Below are 18,465 nucleotides of genomic sequence, written 5' to 3'. Positions count from 1 at the left end.
GACCACAATTCATCACTTTCTTGTTTTGTAGTTATTTTGAGTTTTTCCTTATCCACATGATAATGACAAATTAAATCTAAAACTATATTAAATATATGACTTAAAACCGTATTTTGAATTTAAAAAAAAAAGTTAAAAGTGTAATTTTTTATTTTATTAGTTTCATATAATTTTTTTTTTAATATTTTTGTAGGTAATATTTTTATTCTATTTCGTATGGCTATTTTAATGGTTTTATTTATTTAATGAAAGGTAACACAATATACTTTAAACAAAAATATTTTTCGTGCGTGAGTGATTTTTAACAAAGTGGTATTAGAGTTGATTTAAAAAAAGGAGAGAGAGGAGAGTTAAACACAATGAGGGAAAAAGTGAGTATTTTGTGAGAGAGATGACAAAGATAGTTAACAGAATGAGTGTGCTACAATTGTCAAAAAAGATCCATTACGACAATTGCTAAGTTGTTGGAAAAAGGTAACTCAATTTTAATAAAGGACTAGGTATTATATTTGAAGGAAATGATCATCTCTTAGCCAAGGTAAGAATGAAGAGAAATTGAATATTTAAACTGGAGTTGCAGATTTTGCAGGAGAGGTATTTGAAGTTGGACATGAAAGAATGATATGACACTCTCGGTTTGGACACCTTAACTTTGGAAGCTTGGCCGAGCTCTAGGAGAGAATTAGTACTAGGATTACCCAGTATAGAATTTGAGAAGAAATTTTGTGAATAATTCGTGCTCGAAAAACAGTCAAGAACGAAGTTTTCAAACTCGGCCATGTACAAGATAAAAGAGCAACTCGAATTGGTACACACCGACCTATGTTGACCTATTACTCCTAACTCATTCAATGGTAAAAGGTATTTCATCTCATTTATAGATGATTTCTCTAGAAAAACTTGGATGTATTTTTTACAAGAAAGTCAGAAGAGCATTTAAGATGTTGAGACTGATGATGGAAAAGGAAACTAACAAGAAAATTAAAGCATTAAGATCTAACAAAAGCATTAAGATTTGACAGGAGGTGAATTCACATTAGCAAAGTTTAAGGATTATTGTGAAGAGTAGGGGATAAGGCATTTTCTTAAAGCTCTATATTCACCACAACAAAATGGTGTTGGAGAGAGGAAGAATATGACTATTCTTGATATGGTTCAAACCATTCTTAAAGGGAAAAATATGCCAAAAGAGTTTTGGGCTGAGGTTGTGCAATGTGATATATGTGTGTGTACAAAACAGGTGCCCACATTCGAAGTTGGATGGAATGACACCATATGAAGCATGCAATGGAAAAAAGCCAAGTGTCAAATATTTTAAAGTTTTCGAAAGCATAGCTTATGGACATGACCCAAAGTCAACTCAGAATGGAACTTGATGACAAAAGCAATGGCTATGATGAACAGGCAAAAGCTTACAAGTTAGACAACTCGATCTTAGGCAAACTTCTAGTAAGTCAAGATGTCTAAGTAAATAAAAATAGTGAATGGAATTGGGTTGACCTGAAGGAAAAGCCTTGAGAAAGCATGATTTTTTAGGGAGAGAACTCGAATGACAATACCAAGTATGTGAAAATCACATATGAAAGGGTGAATGAAGATGATGAAGAAGAAGACGATCTTATAAGACCCAAATTTCGGAGAGTAAACAACATTTATAACTCACCTGGTACATAAAATGGATAATTTAAAGTTGCCAATTAAGAAAGTTGATTGGAATGGAAGAAAAAAAATATTTTAAGTTTATGAGAAATTTTGTTAAATAAACTTAAATTTAAAAAATGGTTAAAAGTATAATTTATAATTTTGTGGCCTTATTTAATCAATGAAAGATAGCGTCAACATATTTTAGGGAAAAATATTTTCGTGAGGGAGTGGTTTTTATCAAATTTGTAGTTTTACTGTACTTTGGTTGTGCATATATATATATATATATATATCTGTAATTTTAAATCTAATTTATTATTAATATAATGTTGTATTTTAAAATGTTGACTTTTATTTAACAATCATAATTACTTATTCATTAATTATCTTTAAAATATTGACTGAAAATACATTAACTTTGATGGTCAGAGAATTTTTTAATTATAAAAAATATAAAAATAAAAAGGATACTCAATTTTTATGAGAACTATAATCATGCTATTAAATACTTATCAAAAGTGGGTCTTTTTATTAATAAACCACTGTTTAAATTTTATTTCAAATATTAACTATTTTAAATATTTTTGTTATAATGGTTAATCCTTTTCCATTAGTATACCTTTCATTTTGACCCTTTTTTTTTTTTTACAATTGTGTTTGATGTAACGACAGAAATTCTTTGTTCATAAAATTATGATCTTGACTGTTTTTCACCTTGGTAGGAAAGTACATTCTTTCCCACAACTTCAAAGAAAACGATGATAAAAAAATAATGTTCAATAAGGAAAAGAAAAAAACAGTATTCTTGTCGGTAAAAAAAAAAAAGCTTAATATAATTGATGGTTCCTATTTTCGTCAGGTTTATTCGATTTGGTCATAGTTTTTCTTTGTTCAATATTGTCCTAAATAATGTAATGTTTGTTTAATTTAGTTCTTTTTGCAGATGGCATTTAAATCATTAACGACGCATTGTCCAACTATGCAATAGTGAATGCCATGTCATTTAACTAGTGACCTGCCTTGACTCAAACATGACACAACCAATGAGGGATTACCACGTGTCAGCCCCTTTCCCATCCAAAAAATTAGGGTTTCTAAATGCAAGGGGGAAAGGCTTCCTTATGCCTGTGCCATCAAAGGAAAACTGAAGCTTGTGATGGTCCAACTGACCATAGTGGGTTTGTCGGAGTTTCGCAGAAACGAGAACCAGACAAAGTCGCGATAGCACCTCCGCGAAGGTTCAATCTTTAACGAAGTCGCGATGCCAGAAGCCCATCGTTCTCAAGCGGTTTCGCAACAATAGGATTCGCGATTGAGGGTTTCGATTTGGGGGTTTTTGTTATGTTATCTGGTTTTTGTAAATTGGAATACATAATTTTTGTTTCAAAATTGATTTGGAGAATTCTTGGTTCTTCTATGTTTTGCGAGTGGTTAGCAATTTTGTTCTTACCTGTAGGTTTGGGTTTTGCGAAGTGGGGAATGAGGGTTCATATTGGGAATGTTAGGGTTTCTGAACTTGGAATTTTCTTTTGGAGTATCACTAGTGCAAAAACAACGTATAACGTCACACGTTTAACGTCAAACTACTCAATAGGTAACGTTAAAAATGACCGTTAGCATTTTTGTAAATAAATACAATTATTAAACGTTATTTAGAATTGTAATTCGATGTAAAAAGAAATAAAACATCCAATGTCCCAGCGTTAGACGTTAAAAGTTAGTGAATTCAAAAATATTTGAGCGGGAGATTAAAAATTCATTAACTTTATCTTAGGGCGCGATACCCTTTTCTCTGCTCAAACTTTTTCGAACTAAGTTTGACAACCATCACATGTAATCTTTCTTTCATTTGATACAAATACNTATTAATTAACTACTTTAGGTATGATTTTTGTTTGTTTTCACTGATTATTTTCGTGTTCTTGTCCTTCATAGGTGCATTCTGNTTTCTCTCTCATTGGTGGGAACACTTTATTCCGATGAACCCACCTTTTAAAGGTTAGTTTTCATTTTGGTTTTCGTTTTAAAGAACTTATTTGTTGATAACTTGTTTGTTGTTGTTTGGTTGAACTTGTTTGTTGTTATTGTTTGATTGAACTTCTTTGTTGTTTGATTGAACTTCTTTGTTATTTGATTGAACTTCTTTGTTGTTTGTTATTGTTCTTTGATTAATCCTATATTACTGTTCATAGTTCATGCTTTATAAAATACCAAAAACTGAAATTTGTTGTTTTTTTGCTTTTCAGGTCTCGTAGAGTTGAAAAAAAGGATCACAATTAATTAAAAAAAAATAAAAACAAATTGACTAATGTCGTATATTGACAAAATTCGACGTTAAATTAACGTCGTATATTGACAAAATTCAATGTTAAGTTAACGTCGAATTTAAAAATTCGACGTTAATTTAACGTCTCCTGATATGACGTCGTTCTTGAATTCAACGTGAAAGACCAAAAATATTCGACGTTNTACGCTGTTTTTGTACTAATGTATGTATCTGATTTGTTCTTTGGAAGGATGTTGGTTCTGGTGATCACAATTAGGGTTGGTCCTTTCTTGATCTTTTTCCATGAATTTGTTTTTTCGTCTTGAGTTCATTTGATTCGCGATAATAAGTTCTAGGGTAGTTGTTGTTGGATGCACGAGTGACGCCAATGAAGGTGTTGGTAGGTGGCCATGGGTGGTGTTTTTGGGTGGTTGCTGGATGGAGAAGATGATGGAGGTGTGAAGAAGGTGGCTGGTTGTGACCGTGGCAGCGATGTTAGGGTTAGGTGGTGGCTAGGGTTTATGAGTAAGGAAAATTATGGTTTCTGGAGGTAGGAGATGATGATGACGTGTCAAGGGTGATATGTCATTGATTGCACAGCTGGATAGTGTTCCGTTAACGATTTAAATGTCGTCTGCAAAAAGGGCTAAATTGAACATAAATTACATTCTTTAGGACAACATTGAACAGAAAAAAAATTAGAACCATTTCGAACAAACCTGATGAAAATAAAGACCANTAGTGCTATTAAGCCAAAAGAAAAAGACTATTAAAACCTAAATTTTAGGTTATTTTAATTGTTCTTTATTTTTATAAAGAAAAACAAAAAATAGGATTATGTCAATTTTTCAAGGTGCTAAAAGGGGTCTTTATATGAGCATTTGAAAAGTAAAATCATTTTAATGAATCTACGAAGATTATATATACGTGTGAGGTATTTTAAGGAGAAATTTTATGTATAGTGTATGTTGTAACATATGAGAGTTCAGAAAGTAGGTATCTTGTTATTCTACCAACAGTTCAACTCATATAGAGATTAATGGTGGGGGGAAAGAATGACAAGAAGTCCTAACCACTGGACTATTTGGTCNTATGTGCGAAAGAGACTAACCTTATGAACAATAGTGTGATAGCTCCTTGTTTATNGCTTTGTAAAGCATAAATACTACTACATGTGCACGCCTACCATGAAGTCCTATGTCAAAACATGTATCTAGATAATTGAGTCTAGTGTTAACTGCATTGTGTGTTTATTTGAATTAATGAAATTCATAAATGATTGATATAAATATATTATATATCTAAATGTATTATGTTATTTTTTTTTTTGTATACTAGCTATCCTCTTTCGTTTCTTTATGTGTTGTATTTTGTTGCAATGATTATCTCTCTATAAGCAGAGAATATGAGTTAGGTGTTAACATGTCTTTGGTGGAAGACGATAACATGAAGACATAGTTGCGTAATTTTATCTAAGTGGAGTTTCTTCCTTTTGAACAACTATTGTAATTTGAGTTGATATATACATACAATATGTTATTATAATTATTATAATAGATAAATGTATTAACATTTTATATATTTTTAATTATCAAAATTTATAATGTTTTATTTAATATTTTTATATTATTAAATGAAATATTAATATCATTATTGTATTTTTAAATATCTTCTAATATTATCATTTAAATCTCAATTAAAATATTTTTTATTTTCATTAAGATATCGAAGAGAGATTTTTTTTTTCTTCCTTTTACCTTATTTCCTTTCACTTTTAACAAAATAGACAATTTAACTTGAATAGTGAACACAAAGACATTTTTCTATTTGAAGTTTAATTTATTGTAGATTGATAAAAATTTATGTATTATTTTTAAAGTCAACTAAATTATAAATTTGTTCTCCTTTTCATCTTGATTGGTGACTTTGATTATTCTATTATTTATCTGCAAAGTAATTTGTGTTTGTTCTGTATTGTTATGGAAATATGTAGAAGCATGTTTTGGTGGCATCATTATCTACAAATGTGGACCGTAGTCATTGGTTTGTTTTTCTCATCTTTCGCTCTCCCACTCAACCATGTCACACTTGTCATCTTTCATATAAACATTCTTTGACACTTTCTGATATACACTTCAAATCAATCATTGATTTTTCCATGTGCCAAATGTTTTGGTATGATAGGAGATGTCATGCATGATTGTTTATAAGAGCTTCCTATAATCATATCATGTTTCAATATTTAAACCTTTTATTTATAAAATTATTCGTCTTAAGTAAATAAGTTGAGATAATATTATTAATCTCAGTTATTATATTTAAGTTTTATCCGTTAAAATTTAAAACTTTGTTATAATTTTTTATTCTTAAAAAGTTTTTAAAAGAACTAAAGGAGTAAAATATATTTAAAATTATTTGTAGGTTTTATTGGATGTATCAAAACAAACTAAATAATATTAGAAATAATAATTTATCTTTTCATTTTTTTAATTGACAATTGAAATATTTTTTGGAATTTCGTTTTACCTTTAAAAAATGTCTAAAAAAATTGAAAAAGGAAGATGAGAAACATTTTGCATCTAAAGGGTTATCTAAGTTTAATTTTTCTGAAATTTTCAATTATAGTAATCATGTGTTTTTGAACTTGGAAAGAGATTTTTCAGTACCCTCTGATCAAACACCATGTACTTGGAACCAAACAAAAAACAAATCAATTGAAGAATTTCACTACGACACGCATACATAACCCAAGCAAAACTCAAGATAACAATATAAATATACTAAACTCGTCTTAAAATATAAATAGTATAAATTAATTAGTAGTCAACATAACATTATTATCTTCTAAATATTTAATGTGTATCTAAATTATTTAAAATAATAACATTGTCATATTTATTTAATTTAATCTATACAAATTGTCATGAAGAATGAATAACATTTATTAATTAAAATCATTCAATGAAAAGTGTTTAATGATATGAAAACTAAAGTTTCTGACTAATGATTCCTTGAATTGATCCCACGAGACCCACAAGTGTGACATTAAAGCAAACAAAGCTAAAGATCCTAAGAAGAATCCATTGTTTGGTCCAAGCTCCAATTTGCTTTTGTTGCAAGTAGATTTCCACNGGAAAATATACAGCCAATGGCCAGAAGTTTATAGCTCCTAACACTCCCAGAACTTGGTTGAAGTAAGGAAACAGAATTGCAATCCCAACGGTTGAAATCACATACACTGTTCTAAAACACAACCTAAATAGCTTCAGCTCATAACAAGGGATTAAAGGCAATTTTATTATGTAACTCTTGTTTGCAAACTCACTCTCCTGAAATTTTTTTGACCACCATCTATCAGCAGTAGTATATATTGGTTGACTGTACATCTGATGAAACATCACAAACATCAACAAAACATATTAAATGGTTAAGTTAACATGTAAAGACAGTGAAAAAACATATTCAAAAGTTGAGATATTAATTATTATATGAAGTGATGAAATGAGAAATTTATTAATCAAACAGTTGTATGTGCCAAGTTCCAACTAGCTAGTGTTCTATGAAATGGCTTTGTGAATTGGATTCTCCTTATATATACAGGATAACTTCATATCAGATCATGGAAATATATAGTTTTTCAAACTTCATGGTTTCCAAATGAAATTTTAGTGGTAAATAAAATCATATCATATAGCTGAGTGAAGTTACTTCATTATAATATAACTGCTTGGTTTTCTTATTTACATCTTTATCAGTTGTAAAGAAAACAAGATTAGTGTTTTAACATTAAACAAATACACAAGAACCTCTTATCACAAGTCATAAACCATGGATTTAGTGTAATGGAAAATCAACAATGATAGGTTATAGTAGAAGAAGTACCTGATATCCTCCCACCAAATGAAGAATAATGCAAGCATTAGCAAAGGCAACAAGCCAATAAGGCTCATAAAACCCAAACCCTGTCAAGATGTTCCCTGGTGTACCATTTCCAAAAGCTCCNTATCCAAGGCATCCACAAGCTAGGTAGAAGAATGTTGTCACAATGATTGCAACCATGGAAGCCTTTTTTATGGTTTGATTTTCTGGTGGAGTAGACTTCAGAGTGTCCTTTACTCAAAAAATTCAATACTTTTTTAGACACAAGATTTGTTTATTTCCAACCTCTTTTATCATCAAATATGAAGATGAAAACACGAAGTTACCTGTATCTCAAGAAGGAGCAAAGCATATGGATAAGCAAAAGCAATGTCACCAAGTGCTTGGAAGACTAACCATAACTTGTTAGCACTGTTAGTAGCTGGTATTCCTGTTATGCTCCCCATAATTCTTCCATTTTCTGCAAGTACAAATTCTTATGATCACTGTTTAATATCATAACATTGTTCATATTCTAATCAGAACTTTGTGTAGCTAAAGACATAACAGAGTGAAATTATAGGAGTTTGTGTGGAGAAGAAATATCATTAATTTTGCAATGTATATTCTTGTGATATACTAAACATGAGATTTTTTAGAATAGTATTATTTTTCTTTCTTCAGAATCATCAGAAAGCTTGAAATTGAAAATAAGCTAAATATTAAACCAACAATAAATGCATTGCAAGTGAAATTAATTACCTATAACCTTTGCCAAGCCAAGTCCTAGTCCAATGAAGGAGTATGCAAAGGACATAACTGCTGCACAAACTGAGACCCATACCATGTTATGGAGGTCTGGTATGAATGACATTACAATTTGAACAATTCCAAACATCATCATATAAGTATTGCCCCCATAAGCACAAGGAGCTTGATGCCCTTCCTTGTGATAACAATTTGCTTTCAGAATTGCTCTGCATGGTGGAATAAGCAAGTTTCATTATGACAGAGACTTGGATATTACAAGATGATTATGCTCCAAGAGGAGCAGATGATGAAAACATTAGCACATTCTCTCTAGTATCACATGTTAGTGATTTCCTCATTTAATATGAGAAGTACCTTAAACTATTTGCAGTAGTGAGTACATAAGCACAACTAGTCCCATAACAGGTCAAAAATTGAAGGAAACCAGCCAACCATGTCCTTCTTTTACCTGAACCAATAAAAGAATGCAATTATGAGTTATGATAACAATGATAAAGAGCCTAAAAACAATTATTGCATGAGAGAATAAAAGAGAATTCAGTACCAAGATTGACTCTAACAGCATCCATGTATGAGTAGTTTCTTTTCCCANAATCAGAAGTTCTATAACAATCAGAAAGGAGGGATGAAGAAACATAGGTGACGATTGCAAAACAAAGCACTACAANTGGCCCTCCAATCCATCCCAACTGGGCAGTGCTCCATGCAAGAGATAGAACACCAGATCCAATAACAGCAGTGATGATGTGAGCCACAGCACTCCATAAATTTCCTGTAAAGATTGATGGCAGTTATTCAAATTAATGGAAATGAAAATGGGGTGGTTGGTTATGTTGCAATGAACTCTTACCAGTCCTTTTAACATGGCCGTCTTCATCATAAGCAACGAGTTCACTTGTAATACTCGGCAAAGAGTTTTTCACCTCCATCTTTGCTCAAGCTTTAAACTCAAATATTCAATAGAAGCTTGTGGAGGAGTTTACTGCATGTTATAACACCATGAAAGTTAAAATGGCAGTACTGAAGATAAAATGTGATGCATATGATTTGAATATGTTGATGTATAAAAAATGTATTGTAAACCTTAAAAGTTTTTGTGAATATAACAAAGAAAAATATCCTTTGCCACATCTTTAGATTAATTTGAGGTTATCTTTCCTTACTTTTTACTCTCCTTTTTCTTAAGAAAAAATACAGAAATTTACACTATTATTTCACCCTTATACTTTATATTATGTGTCAAATATGTCATCATACTATTATTCTATAACTATTATTCTATAACAAAAACTCATATAAGCATTGTGCAGTAAAAAATAATGATGATAATGAGAAATAATTTTTTAACACACCTAAATATTTTAGGTTTTTGACACTGTTCTTACTTATTTTTTATTCTCTTTCTTTTTGAAAAAATACAAAACTTTATAACCATTTTATTTTATTCTTATGATAGGTGTCAAATGAATGTGAAAGCATGTGATGTGATGATAATATATAATAGTAAACCAGAAAACACAGACGGGTTGTTGTGTCTCTATGTTGTATGAAACAAAATGCATCAAGAGACATAGTGGAAAAAGGGGTCCTACTCAAATTTGATAATATTAATATGTTAATAATAATAACCTAAAAAAACTCAGAAATTTAATCTTGTAGACTCAACAAAGATGCAGATTTGAAAAAGAAGTTGGAGTTTCTTATTACGGAGAATCAAAACTGATATAAAGGAAAGGGCGTACAAATCAGAATTGCTTGAAATTAAATTATTACGAGAGTGAATAATTCAATAAAGACAAAGACATGCATGAAATAAAAATTTACTGAGACCATTATCATTCCATGAAAAGACATGAAAAAAAAAGTTTTAATATTTTTGTTCAAAAAGTTATCTGAAGAGAACACAGTTTGAAGAAAATGGTTGAGAAACACATACTTTTACACAGAAAACATGTCATATACCCTATAGTCACAATTTCAACCATTCTTCATGAAGAAAAGTTTTGCATTCACATAACGAAAACGGCTGAAACATAAAATTATAAGAGAAATACCTGTAGTTCACTGAACTAGATACCAAGATCTCCCTATGCATGTATGTGTGTTTAATGGCAATAATAATTATGAATAAGTTTTTCATCAATCAAGAGGGAGATAAGACTGATAGAAAGATAACTTTAATTTGGAAGAGATAACAAAATCTCAATCTTCTTTCACAATAGTATCCTCAATTTTTTCTTTCATAGTAGTATCTCTCAAATTTATTTCTATATATAAGTCACTAGAATTTAGAAGAGATAGTTTATCTCGTAAGTATCTCTTAGATATTTACTTAAGAATTGATTTTGTAACAACCTTATATCTGATTTTTTTAATCTGTTACTCATTTTAACCTTTAAATTTTATAATTATTTTTAATAAAAAATATGTATATTAAAATTATAAAATTAATTTATTTTACAATGAATTTTTATAAATATATTTTTATCTTTACCTCTATACTTATATATAAAAGAATTCTCCTTTTATTTAAATTTAACTGATTTTTTAAATTTAATTTATTTTTAAATTTATATATAATTATATATATATATATATATAATTATATATAATCATTTTAATTATTCTAAAATATAACAAGTATTTTACTTATTTTACATATTGTAACATATTATATTTTTATTATAATATATATCGTGTTTATTTGGTCAATTATTTGTTATCCCATCAATATCTCCTATCAAAAGAGAGGGTAGGTTTGTTTTAATAGAGTAGGAAATTTTGATCTATAATATGTTTTACAAATATAAATAATGATGATAATGATAATTAAAATATAAAATTAATTTCATTATTGTTGTAAGGAAAACATACAATTTGGTGATAAGTTTTTGATGATGTGCAAACTATTTTGAAAATGCTCGAAATATCTATAGATTGCTATAATAACATAATTATTTAAAACAAAGAAAATACTTCATAATGTATCTCATTATTCGATTAAGTTAATATATAATCAGATTAATAACACAGGTTTTCTATAGATGTGGAAGTTGATCTGTCAAATAGGCCTCTATAATAGGCCCTGGTCCTAACCCATGTGGGTTGGGACCAAAAAAGCCTATAGGGCCAAAAAAGTCCTTTATTGAATAAGTCTCCAGGGCTAAAAAGCCCCAAAGCCCTGTGGGTCAGGGCCAACCCATAAGCTTTCTTTTTTATAAAAAAAACTAAATATTCAACAATAAATTGCATTTTTACAGATAAAAGAAACACTTATATTAAGTGTTATAACTTGAAAAATTTAAATTATGAAGCACACAAACTCAATAAGAGAAAAAAGTTATCAACTTATATAGCAGCTAGAATCACAAACAGTAAAGAATGATTGTCAAAAAAACTTGAATGTGAAGATTGGTGGCAGTGTTTATTTTAGATGCTCTCTAATCAGGCATAGTAAGTTGATTTACTCGGAAAGTAATTTTGCCTACTATAATTATTGCATATTTGAAAACAAATATGTCCAATGAGAGTAAAAAAAGAGATATTGTATGCATCCAGAATTGGAAACTAAAAAAAGAGATATGTTTAAAATATATGATTATTTAATATTAATTTTGATTCAATAATGACTATAAATTGTTTTAATTAAAATATATGTGTGCTTGAGTTTTTTTTGAAAGAAAAAATAAAATCATAATTATAAAAATGAATATAAATAATTTTTATTAATTTTATAAATAATTTTATGTTAAAAATAATTTTTTAGTTTATCAAAATAGTAAGTTTTAGAAATAATTAAATAATTAATAACGTTTAATTTACAAAATATTACCAACATAAATTAATAAGATAATAATTTTAATTAAAATATATATTTAATAAGATAATAATTTTAATTAAAATATATATTTAATAAGATAATAACGTTTAAGCTAATTTTAGTTTATGGAAAATAATTATTTTTACTTTTCTATTTTTCAAACGTATTCATTTAAAAAAAAACACTGCGTTAGTATTTAAAATAATATAAAACGTACACCAACGGTCTCAAAACTAACAAATGTTATTTTGTGGAAAAATATTGTTTTGACAAAGTTTATATATATAATTAATTGACAACTTGTTTATAATAATATAATANTAATATTATAACAATAAAATTCAAACGTTAGAAAGATATATTTATTATTATAATAATAAGATTTAATATAATATAATATATAATATTTATAATATAATATGAGAGAAAGAGAGGGAGAGAGAGAGTAAAATTACAATAAATTATGTATATATAAATTATATTATTTCTAAAATTTAATTAAAGTTTTAGAGTGGAGTTAAAATTTAATTAAGTTTTAGAGTGGAGCTAAACCCACTTTAACCCTACCCTAACCCACTTGAGAGGGAGTTTTAGGGGTTGGGGCTTTTTTCTTGCCCCTTACTTGGGGGTTTCTTAAAATAGGGCTTTTTCAACAGTGGGTTGGAGCTGGCTCTAGGGCCATAGGTTAGTTTTGACACCTCTATTGGAACTGACTTCAATTAGAAAAAATACAATATAGTGAAATTCAGAATAAAGAATTTTTGTTACTTCTGCTACTACATCCATTGCTGCCAGTGGTGATACTATTTGTTGTCGCCATCGACCCTATCGTCTATCATTGCAGGTGACACCATTGTTTATCGTTGTCATTATTGGAGAGTTCTAGTTTCAAGCAGCGATAACATGGTTTTGATTGTCTCAGCCAGGTGACCACCATACTATCAATGACGCCTTCATCGGAACTTTTATGCACTTTTAGTACTTTTTGAACTGTTGGATTTACTCCCTTTTCCATCGTGCATGGTGGCATGTACTAGCAATTCAGAGTGTCAAGGTCGCTCATTCTCTTCTTTCAAGTTGATTGTGCATTGTGGCACATCCCGTCCCCTCTCTGGCAATTATTCAGAACATCGAAGTTGCTCTTTTTCCTTTTTCAGGTGTCTTGATTGAAGAATCTTGGATTTTTATGGTTTTTTTTCTCCTGTTTATCCATGACTTCTTCTACGGTTATCTCTTTTGACCTTCTTTTTATCATAATTGCGTCTGACCCATCCATATACGCTTTTTCTCCCATGGAAAAAATGGTTTTTTTAGTTTATTTATAGTCGTGACGATTTTTCAACAATGATTTCTTTATTCACTAGATGTCAAAAATGCATTCCTCAACGACGATTTGTAAGAAGAGATTTACATAGAGCAACAAATATTTTCACTAACTCTTTATGGATTAAACTAGTAACAAGTTTGGTAGATACGATTTATATGAACTAGCTTAAAGAAAAGTATTAGATATATTATTTTTATTTTATATTTATCTTTTATCTTTAATTAGTTTATTATTATTTCTTATTTGTATTTTAGATTCAGTGCATTTTAGTCTATTATAAATTGAAGAGTGCATTTTAGTCTATTATAAATTGAAGACCTACTACAACATAAAAGAGATAAATTTCATATATAATTTTCAACGATATATATTAATATGTTATATATTTTTACATTATCAAAAAATTTATAATGTTTTATTTAATACTTTTATATTATTAAATGAAATATTACTAGCATTATTGTATTTTTAAATATTTTCTAATATTATCATTTAAATCTCAATTAAAATATTTTTTTATTTTCACGACGAAAGAGTTTTTTTTTTCTTCCTTTTACGTTATTTCCTTCTACTTTTAACAAAATAGACAATTTAACTTTTATAATGAACAAAAAGATATTTTTCCATTTGAAGTTTAATTTATTGTAGATAGATAAAATTATGTTTTTTTTTGTTTAAATTATACTAAATTGTAAATTTGTTCTCCTTTTCATCCTTGATTGGTGACTTTGATTGTTGTATTATTTATCTGCAAAGTATTTTGTGTTTGTTCTGTATCATTACGGAAATATGTAGAAGCATGTTTTGGTGGCAACATTATCTACAAACGTGGACCATAGTATTGGTTTGTTTTTCTCATCTTTGGCTCTCACACTCACGAATGTGACACTTGTCATCTTTCTTACAACATTAATTTTCATATAAACATTCTTTGGCACTTTCTCATGTATAATACGGTTTTTTTTTTTTTTTTTATCAATGGATCATATGAGTTCTTTGATGCTTTGATTTGAGAGAGTCTTTTAGTTGGAACAAACCTGCAATTGACGACAAAAAAATTCTTTAATCATAATACAAAAGAAAAGTGAAGTGAAATTATCCTAACCATTTGTGAGAATTATCCTTAATTCATTAATTCATCATCACATAACTACATAAATTTTGCGGTGCTTAGGTAGCTGAAATGTTTTAAACTGGAATTGCTTTTATTTTACTATTATACATATGCAACCAATCAATTTCGTTTTTCATATTTATTATAAGATTCAGTTACTTTTACTTTAATAAAGTCAAAAAAGTTCAATATTCCATACGAGTTAAGGTCAACTTTTAAAAATAAGATTAATGATGCACTATAAATATCTTTTCATTAATATATGAATAGGTCTTTTCTCGATAATATACCAAACATCTTAATTTATTAATATACTTCTTTTCAAATAAATCTATTTTTATAGAAATTTAAGCAAATAAATTTCTTCAAACTTCATTTATATAAATCAACTAATTTACTATTTCACAGGTTAATTTTGACCTATACATCATGTACATCTATCTATAACCATGCCAATCAAATCAATTACAGTTGGATTGATATTTACGGTTTTAATCCAAGACTTTTAGATTCCAGAACCAACACTCTCGCTAATTCGCCCATCTTCTTGTTCCAGTCATTTGAATCAGAACAAACTAAATAATATGAGAAATAATAATTAATCTTTTCATTTTTTAATTGGTAATTGAAATATTTTTTGGATTTTCCTTTTACCTTTAAAAATGTCTAAAAAATTAAAAAATGAAGATGAGAAACATTTTGCATCTAAAGGGTTATCTAAGTTTAATTTTTCTGAAATTTCAATTATAGTAATCATGTGTTTTTGAATTTGGAAAGAGATTTCTCAGTAGCCTCTGATACAAACACCATGTACTTGGAACCAAACAAAATTTAAGATAACAATATAAATATACTAGACTCGGAAATAGTATAAATTTATTAGTAGTCAACATAACATTATCTTCTAAATATTTAATGAGTATCTAAATTATTTAAAATAGTAACATTGTCATATTTATTTAAATTATATAATTTCATATTATTATGGACAGTCAAGCTCAAAATACAATTGCTCGGCATGTTATAGAAATAGGTGAAATTGATTTATGAACATAAGTATGCAAATACAAATTCTGATGAAGAATAAATAACATTTATGAATTAAAATCATTCAATGAAAAGTGCTTAATGATATGAAAACTAAAGTTTCTNACTAATGATTCCNTGAATTGATNCCGCTAGAACCACAAGTGTGACATTAAAGCATTAGCATAATGAAGAATAATGCAAGCATTAGCAAAGGCAACAAGCCAATAAGGCTCATAAAACCCAAACCCTGTCAAGATGTTCCCTGGTGTACCATTTCTAAAAGCTCCATATCCAAGGCATCCACAAGCTAGGTAGAAGAATGTTGTCACAATGATTGCAACCATGGAAGCCTTTTTCATGGTTTGATTTTCCGGTGGAGTAGACTTCAGAGTGTCCTTTGCTCAAAAAAAATTCAATATTGTTTTAGACACAAGATTTGTTTATTTCCAACCTATTTTATTATCAAATATGAAGATGAAAACACGAAGTTACCTGTATCTCAAGAAGGAGCAAAGCATATGGATAAGCAAAAGCAATGTCACCAAGTGCTTGGAAGACTAACCATAACTTGTTAGCACTGTTAGTAGCTGGTATTCCTGTTATGCTCCCCATAATTCTTCCATTTTCTGCAAGTACAAATTCTTATGATCACTGTTTAATATCATAACATTGTTCATATTCTAATCAGAACTNTGTGTAGCTNAAGACATAACANANTGAAATTATAGGAGTTTGTNTGGAGAAGAAATATCANTAANTTTGCANTGTATATTCTTGTGATATACTAAACATGAGATTTTTTAGAATAGTATTATTTTTCTTTCTTCAGAATCATCAGAAAGCTTGAAATTGAAAATAAGCTAAATATTAAACCAACAATAAATGCTTGGCAATAGAAATTACCTATAACCTTTGCCAAGCCAAGTCCTAGTCCAATTAAGGAGTATGCAAAGGACATAACTGCTGCAAAAACTGAGACCCATNCCATGTTATGGAGGTCTGGAATGAATGACATTACAATTTGAACACTTCCAAACATCATCATATAAATATTGCTCCCATAAGCACAAGGAGCTTGATGCCCTTCCTTGTGATAACAATTTGCTCCCAGAATTGCTCTGCGTGGTAGAATAAACAAGTTTCATTATGTCAGTGACTTGGATATTATAAGAAATTATGCTCCAAGAGGAGCAAATGATGAAATGTTTAGCAAAGTGTTCAAATGACTCAGCAAAAACTAAAACATTAGCACATTCTCTCTAGTATCACATGTTCACAGAAATACTGAATAATGATTTCCTCATTTAATATGAGAAGTACCTTAAACTATTTCCAGTAGTAAGTACATAAGCACAACTAGTCCCATACAAGATCAAAAATTGAAGGAAACCAGCCAACCATGTCATTCTTTTACCTGAACCAATAAAAGAATGCAATTATGAGTTATGATAACATTGATAAAGACCCTAAAAACAATTATTGTATGAGGGAATAAAGAGAGTTCACCACCAAGATTGATTCTAACAGCATCCATGTATGAGTAGTTTNTTTTCCCAGAATCAGAAGTTCTATAACAATCAGAAAGGAGGGATGAAAAAACGTAGATGACGATTGCACAAAAAAGCACTACAAGTGGCCCTCCAATCCATCCCAACTGGGCAGTGCTCCAGGCAAGAGATAGAACGCCAGACCCAATAACAGCAGTGATGATGTGAGCCACNGCACTCCATAAATTTCCTGTAAAGATTGATGGCAGGACCAATATATGTTATTCAAATTAATGGAAATGAAAATGGGGTGGTTGGTTATGTTTTGCAATGAACTCTTACNGGTCCTTTTAACATGGCCGTCTTCATCATAAGCAACGAGTGCACTTGTAGAACTCGGCAAAGAGTTTTTCAACTCNATCTTTGCTCAAGCTTTAAACTCAAATACTCAATAGAAGCTTGTGGAGGATTTTACTGTATGTCAACACCATAGAAAGCTCTAAAATGGCAGTACTGAAGATAAAATGGGATGCATGGTATCTCTATATTGCTCAAGCACAATCAAATCTATGCATATGATGTGAATATGTTGATGTATAAAAAATGTATTATCAACCTTAAAAGTTTTTGTAAATATAACAAAAACTCATATAAGCCTTGTGTGGTACCAAATAATGATGATAATAACAGTAAACAAGAAAACACAGACTGGTTGTTGAGTCTCTGTGTTTTATGAAACAAAATGCATCAAGAGACTTAGTGGAAAAAAGCTTTCCTACTCAAATTTGATAACATTGATATATTAATAATAATAATAATAATAATAATATAATAATAATAATAATACTAATAATAATTAAAATAATAATGCTAATAATAATCATACTAATGATACTAATAATAATAATAAAAATAATAATACTAATAATACTAATAATAATAATAAGAATAGTGATAATAATAAGAATAATACTAATGATAATAAAAATAAGAATAATAATAATAATAATAATAATAATAATAATAAAAGTAATAATAATAATACAAATAATACTACTAATACTAATAATAATAGAAATAAAAATAGAAATAATAATAATAAAAATAATACAAATAATAATAATAATACACTAGTAATAATAATACTAA

General features: G+C 28.8%; 2 protein-coding genes across 2 annotated transcripts; both read right to left on the bottom strand.

Moving 5' to 3' along the window:
- Positions 1–6,897: 6,897 nt before the first annotated feature.
- Positions 6,898–9,565, bottom strand: LOC106775481 (probable amino acid permease 7). The gene is made up of 7 exons (XM_014662607.2): positions 9,390–9,565; positions 9,084–9,311; positions 8,894–8,987; positions 8,531–8,745; positions 8,116–8,249; positions 7,793–8,020; positions 6,898–7,296 (listed from the first exon to the last, which is right to left on the bottom strand). Exons 1-7 carry the CDS (start codon positions 9,466–9,468, stop codon positions 6,898–6,900), a joined length of 1,377 nt encoding a protein of 458 aa, XP_014518093.1. The 5' UTR covers positions 9,469–9,565.
- A 6,406-nt stretch (positions 9,566–15,971) lies between these two features.
- LOC106774758 (amino acid permease 3-like) lies at positions 15,972–17,851 on the bottom strand. Its single transcript, XM_014661797.2, has 7 exons — positions 17,831–17,851; positions 17,659–17,737; positions 17,339–17,566; positions 17,150–17,243; positions 16,733–16,947; positions 16,322–16,455; positions 15,972–16,224 (listed from the first exon to the last, which is right to left on the bottom strand). The coding sequence occupies exons 1-7, from the start codon at positions 17,849–17,851 to the stop codon at positions 15,979–15,981; spliced, it is 1,017 nt and encodes a 338-aa protein (XP_014517283.1). The 3' UTR covers positions 15,972–15,978.
- Positions 17,852–18,465: the final 614 nt, after the last annotated feature.

This window comes from Vigna radiata, chromosome 10 (genome assembly GCF_000741045.1).
Source record: "Vigna radiata var. radiata cultivar VC1973A chromosome 10, Vradiata_ver6, whole genome shotgun sequence".
In the NCBI taxonomy this organism is placed as follows: domain Eukaryota; kingdom Viridiplantae; phylum Streptophyta; class Magnoliopsida; order Fabales; family Fabaceae; genus Vigna; species Vigna radiata.
Note: the sequence above shows the minus strand (reverse complement) of the source record. Positions and strands in the feature narration are given on the sequence as shown.